Source organism: Anthonomus grandis, chromosome 11, assembly GCF_022605725.1.
Source record: "Anthonomus grandis grandis chromosome 11, icAntGran1.3, whole genome shotgun sequence".
Classification (NCBI taxonomy): domain Eukaryota; kingdom Metazoa; phylum Arthropoda; class Insecta; order Coleoptera; family Curculionidae; genus Anthonomus; species Anthonomus grandis.
In genome coordinates, this window is record NC_065556.1 from 13,609,932 (window position 1) to 13,616,461 (window position 6,530).

The window sequence follows — 6,530 nt, forward strand, 5'->3', positions numbered from 1 at the left end:
GGTGTTCTAACAACCTTCAACAAAAACATAACAAATTTCCTCACTACAAAATCTGTATTTACTATACCAAAATAGGAGATAATAAATAATAATAAGAAGCTTATCTATTATTCTCAAAGTCAAAATAAATAACGGTTGTGTTACGGAGGATGCAAACTTTTTTTTTGGGTCGATCGAGCATCGACACCGCGCGCGGCCACGACACCATTTTTTCAGATTCAGGGTTAAGATCGGCTCGAAATTTGGGACAAGTTTATATAGTGTTATAAGATATTTTATTGTTGTTGTGCATAGTGCGATATTGAACATGAATTTAGATTTTTACGAGGATGTTACGTTATTTTGTCGCGGGAGATTTGGGTTAAGAGGGCGATGGTGATTTATGAACAGTCAAATGTGAAGGGTATATTTATTTAAGAGCGTTCATCACCCCCTAATTTCTATTACATGGATAACTCTTTTGCTTTAAAAGATATTTTAATGAGATCTTCACTAGTATTTTTTAAATATTTAGCAGAAGAAGCGAAGTTATTGGTTTATTATTTTTTTTTAAATATTGATATTTTTCTTTTTAATAAAAAAAAAATATAAAAAAATAAATAAGTTCGCCTCTAGTAAATGCGTTTTTAAGAAATTAACCCTAATAACATTTTATGAAATTTTTAATAATAAACCTAGCAAACGTGTAATAGCAAAATATGGCAATTTTCATCAAATTTTAGAATATTTACTACGTCTCGGCATACTTGGCAGCATTGCTTTATGCTTTATCGATCCAAGATCTACTGGCGAGCGTCGTTCCCGTGTCACCCCAATGTTAAAAAATATTAATATATAGTAATGTAATAAATTATGTAGGTTGAATATTAACAAATACGAAAAGTTTGGACTACCTGATTTTAGTTATTTTTCGAACTTTTGCCCACAATCCTTTTTGGTTTGTGATGTAGCGTTGATGTGTTTATAAATTTGCCGTACGCTGCAATATTATTAATAATTGTTATTAGTAGGCAACTAATAACAATTAATAATATTAGGTACTTAGGTTAGATTAGTAGGATATTTAGTAAATTTTGTTTTTTTTTGTTTGAATTTTTAAGTCTGTCTGCAAGCGACTGTCGCCGCGCCATCGCGTCGCCTCGGTGCCGCCTTACCCCATTGTTAAACAATAATGTTATATTATACACAGGTAGAATAATGAGAAAAACGAAAATTTTAGACTGGGTACCTGAATAACTGTAACTTTTTACGTACCCTAACACTTTTTAGTTTGTGATGTGCCGTTGCATGTATATGGAAGTCTGTCGTGTGCTATTTTTGTGAAAACTGTGAACTTTACTGTTATAGTGTTTTTGTTTTTATTGTGCAAGAGCAGTTATTTTTTGAAAAATTGGGAAAACGTAAAGACGGTAAATCCAAGGTTTACTATTCGCGCCGGAAATCAAGGAAACACAAAAAGAGTTATTATCTAACTAATACCAAAAAGTAAGTATGGATTTTAACAATTTTTTTTTTGAAAAAGTAGATTTATTAAAAACAATTAGATAAACAGTAGATAAATATTTCCAAAAATTATTTTATTATTTTGTCTCATTGTAAACATAAAAATATAATGTATTAGCATCTTACTGGAAATAAGATTTTAAAAATAGGTTCTTTTCAAAGATAAAATCTTACTATTTTTAAAAATTATCAAATGTCATAAAATCTGTACATACATTTAACATTTTTTTTAATTTAATTTTTTTTTTGTATTATTGTATTAATCTCTATCCAAATCTATATTTTAGATTTGGCCATTGCAAAAACATACTAATTTTTTGTCATTTATTTTAGTACTTTCCGTACTTCTGCTACTGAAAGTATGCCAATTCATAACACATCTGAAGAGGAAATAGAAGTTGAAAGACAAAGGTTAGTGCTTTATAATTATCTATTATTTTATGCATCGTAACTGGAAAATTCAAACATAATATCTATTTTATTTTTTAACGTGTTTTTGGCGCTTTTTATTTCATACAGAGTGAGCCAAATGAAAAATGCATTTTTTGATAGCGTTTGAGGTTTAATAGTACGTCAACTAAAACTGATTTTAGTTGACGCTTTTAATTAATTTTATTAAGTTACCTATATTAAAAGTATTAATACATTAAATTCCTAAACCAAAATATAATGCTATAAAATAATATAATGTATAAATTCAAATTTCATGCAATGCTTTTTTGAAGATAGTCGTAGGGATTTACTAAAATATTATACGTAATGAAAAAGCACATAATAAGTTTTTCAAAACTTGATATGTTATTACTTATATTAGGTACATACCTAAACCAAAAACACAAAATACCGGATTTCGATAAATTGCTACCCAGCATTATAAAACATATAAATAATATTCACTAATGATTTCACTAAAATTTATGATTTTTTAATTTTTAGCAGGAATACTTCAGTATACAGATGATACCTCAAATTTCTTGGAATTTTATGTAAAATCTAAAAATCAAATAATATATAGGGTGTGTAATTTAAAATAAGAAAGTTGACATCTACTTCCGGTATAACCAGACGTGATATCGTAATGCGGTTTTCACCGGCTAGTAAGGCTTTGTTCCCTGCTTTAAATGACGTAAGAAAATATATATAGTTGTATTTGACTTTCTTTAAATAATCCATCAGAAAGGGTAAATCACAAGTAAACGCCCTCTAGTGTATTTTAGGGAAAGTAATTTGACAATTTTTTTTGGTAGAAAAAATAAAGCAACAAAGGACTTTTAAACAAAATTTGTTGAAAAAAAATCGGTTCAGTCAGTGCCGATTTTCAGCTGTTTTTATATTTCAAGATAAAAACTCCCCCCACCACTTTATTTGACATTTGACAGAAATTTTTGTAAAAACTTTTTTGTGAGAAAATTCTTCTAGAATAGTAATATAATATTTTGAGGTGTAGGTTGTTAGAGATTTTTTTGGCAAAAATGCAATTTTAAGATTCAAAGAAGCTGTAGCGCCCTCTAGCGGCCGACCAATGAACTTCAAAATAATTTCCGGCTTTTTTTTTGGGCCACTTTTATAACATTTTTTTTTCAAGGCAATACGATTATTAGGGCCTGAGATATAGCCGGTGAACATTCTTATTTGCCCACCCGGTACATAATATGTACCCAATTGGCCCATATTTCTTATTTTCTAATGATTTGTTTAAAAAGTGAATATGGAATGGTTTGTAACAAATTATTTTTAAAAAATTTGATGAAAAGCGTAATACCTAAACTCGTGATAAAAACTAAACTTTCATTTTGGCCATATTTTTTTTTATTATTTTTTAATTGGTTGAGTTTTTTAATTATTTATTTTTTATTAGTTTTCATATCAAAATATTACTTTTAGAACATCTCCTGATACCATAACTGACTACGTTATAGAAGGAAGGAGAATCGTAGATATTCAGAAGCTTTTTAAAGAAATCCAGAATTTATCCAGACACCCTCCATTTAATTGCACAATTGCAGATATGAACATTTTGACGGAAAATAGAAAAGGCTTAAAAAGTTCAATTTTACTAAAGTGCAAAATGTGCAATTTAGAAAAATACCTCAATCTGTTTACTCAAGATGAGTCTGAAACATCCATGGACATAAATGCCGCAGCAGCCTTAGCAACCATTTCAACGGGTATTGGATTTACTGCCGCGGAAGAATTTATGGCCATACTGGATGTCCCTTTTATGTCTCCAAATACATATCAGCAGCACCATGAGTCATTCCAGATCATACATGTTATAAGAACTGGTCAAATACATCCACAAGTATGGAATCCGACATAATTGTGGAAGGATTTCGAAAAAGTATTGACATGTATAATATTATTTATAAAAGACTTGTTGGGGATGGTGACAGTAGCGTCTATAAAAAACTGATCGAGGCTCGCCCATATGGAAGTTTACATGTGGAGAAAATTGAGTGCAGGAATCATTTATTAAGAAATTTTTGCTCCAAATTGCGTGAAATATCTAGTAAGTTTATTCCATCATTAGCATTAATTTTTGAAAAAGCTATTAATTGTTCTTTATTTATTTTAGGTAAAAAAAGAAGCAACAGTACAAATAATCCGGTTTCACCATACCTGCGCAAACATATTTTGAACAATATACGAAGGATGAGAACTGCTGTTGCAATGGCTGTTACTCAAAGAAATAAAGAAGATAAAAGCTTTAGTATTAAAATAGAAAATCTTACTAAAGATTTAAAAAATATACCATCCCACGTATTTGGAGAGCATCTAAACTGTACAGCCATAGGATATTTTAGATGTGATAAAAAGTTTGGAGAAAAAAATTATATTGAAGAAATGAAGGCATGTGGGGTTTTGCAAGACATTGAAGTTTGTCTAAATAGACTCATATTGCATGCTTCCAGTTTGTTAAGAAATATGGACAATAATGTAGCTGAACATTATAACTCTGTGGTATGCAAGTTTATTGGCGGAAAGCGCATCAATTTTTCAAAAAGAGGGTCTTATCAAATACGGTGTGAAGCTGCAGCCCTATCTTATAATCTTGGAAGCGGAGAATACCACAGACAAATTTTTAAATCAATTGCTGAAAAAAGTCCTTCTGGTCATACAAAAAAATTTATTAATAGAGTTAAACAAAGACGTATTAATACTCTTAAAATAAGACCAAAAACCCTATTTAAAAAACGAAATAAATCAATTGCGCTTCCTGATAAAGATTATGGGGATCAGGAGGCAGATAATAGCATACAGCCAGACATGGAAGAAAATTTATTTGAAGAAAAAAAAAAGGAATTTTTAGAAGAACTCGAAAAAAATGAAAATGAGATTAAGGATTTAGAGATTAGTACCAGAGGACAAGGAGGAAATCCAAAGTGGTATCAAGAAAGGAGTTTAAGGCTTACAGCATCAAATTTTGGAAATATTTGCAAAATGCTAGAAAAAACAAATTGCAAAAATAAAGTAAAAGCAATTCTTTATTCCAAGTTTCGGGGCAATAAACACACTAAGTATGGCACCGAAAAAGAACCATTTGCTATTCAACAATTTGAGGAAACCTACAATTTAAAAGTTGAAATGTGTGGTCTTTTTATTGATTCCGAATGTTGTGCTTTGGCTGCTAGCCCTGATGGGCTAGTTGGCTCAAGAGGATTAGTAGAAGTAAAGTGCCCATCAACAGCTTCAGCAATCAGTCCTACAGAAGCTATCAATAAAAAAATAATCAAGTTTGCCACCCTTGATGAAAATGGACAGATGCATTTAAAACAGAACCATGATTATTTTTATCAAATCCAAGGCCAGCTTCATATCACAAAAAGAGATTTTTGTTATTTTATTTTATGGACACCTATGGGGATGCTGGTAGAACAGGTAAGCTTTTTGTTTTAAGTAGTAAGATATTTGGTATAACGAATTTATTATTTCAGATTTGGCGGCAGGACTCATTCTGGAATGACAAAATGATAGGAAAATTAAAAAGTTTCTATTACAATTGTTTATTACCGGAAATTATCGACCCGCGATATAGTAGAGGACTGGAAATAAGAAATCCATCGAGAAAATAACAACATTTTAATTTTAAAATAGGTATATTAATAGATTTTTGCAAATATAAAACTGTACTTTTTAAAATAAAATTTAAAATATAAGTATGTATATAATTGTTTTTTCAATAAGATTAGGGCAAAATGTATAACAGTTAAAAAAAAATGTTTAAAAAAAAACAATTATACATAGATTTTGTATAAAAAATGTATATTTTTTTAAAAATGCCTCTTAAAAACTCCCCCGTACATCATTAACAAAAAGTCTCGCAAAAAGTTTAATAATAATTGTAGCAAAAAAAAAATTATATGAAATAGGATCGAGCACCCCATTTCAAAGAAAAATTTTGCCAATAATCGACAATCGTAATGTCTCATTATTCAAGTTTCATAATTCCCTGCGCCATGCTATTCCATCCTCACCAGATTTATATGACACGCGAGAACCTATCGGTTTGGTCGCCGCTTTGAAATGACCCCTTCCCTTCATCCTTCCGCTGAGTGTTGCCATATGTTGGGTGAGCCAAAAAATCGCCTATATTTTGAAATCCGAGTTGGTCACGTGCTGATGGATGCTCTTAAGATTACTTCTGAAGGCGTATGGCTATTGAGGAAGATTGGTGATAAAGATTGCTTCACTGCTAAATGAATAGTAAAAAGATTTGTTTCAAATTATATATTTGTTGCATTCATCAAAAGGAATTTAAATATTTTATTAGTATTTTAGTCTCTGGTGTATTTGCTTAGTCAGTAATCTTTCTTGGAAGCTTTTTATGCGTTAATGTTTAGACGCCTTGGAACTAAGACAAAGAAGTATAGGTGGGCTAATAATCAAAAGACTTTGAGAAACTTATTACACTTAAATGTCATAGAAACAACTTATGATTATTTTGACCTGTTATTTATCATATTATTTATCTCCAAGGATGATATAATGAGGTACGTAATGAGATAATAGTAATAATATAATTTATT

At 30.1% G+C, this 6,530-nt stretch overlaps 1 protein-coding gene across 1 annotated transcript; it reads left to right on the top strand.

Moving 5' to 3' along the window:
- Window positions 1-413: 413 nt before the first annotated feature.
- Window positions 414-6,142, top strand: LOC126742360 (uncharacterized). Its single transcript, XM_050449004.1, has 5 exons — window positions 414-1,485; window positions 1,837-1,914; window positions 3,388-4,012; window positions 4,079-5,382; window positions 5,439-6,142. The coding sequence occupies exons 3-5, from the start codon at window positions 3,808-3,810 to the stop codon at window positions 5,574-5,576; spliced, it is 1,647 nt and encodes a 548-aa protein (XP_050304961.1). The 5' UTR covers window positions 414-1,485; window positions 1,837-1,914; window positions 3,388-3,807; the 3' UTR covers window positions 5,577-6,142.
- The last annotated feature ends 388 nt before the right edge of the window (window positions 6,143-6,530 follow it).

Excerpts from the sequence above, each read along its gene's own strand:
- LOC126742360 (XM_050449004.1), top strand. The coding sequence starts at position 3,808 with ATGGAATCCGACATAATTGTGGAAGGATTTCGAAAAAGTATTGACATG. Across the intron at positions 4,013-4,078 it reads CAAATTGCGTGAAATATCTA|GTAAAAAAAGAAGCAACAGT; the intron begins GTAAGTTTATTC and ends TATTTATTTTAG. Across the intron at positions 5,383-5,438 it reads TGGGGATGCTGGTAGAACAG|ATTTGGCGGCAGGACTCATT; the intron begins GTAAGCTTTTTG and ends TTATTATTTCAG.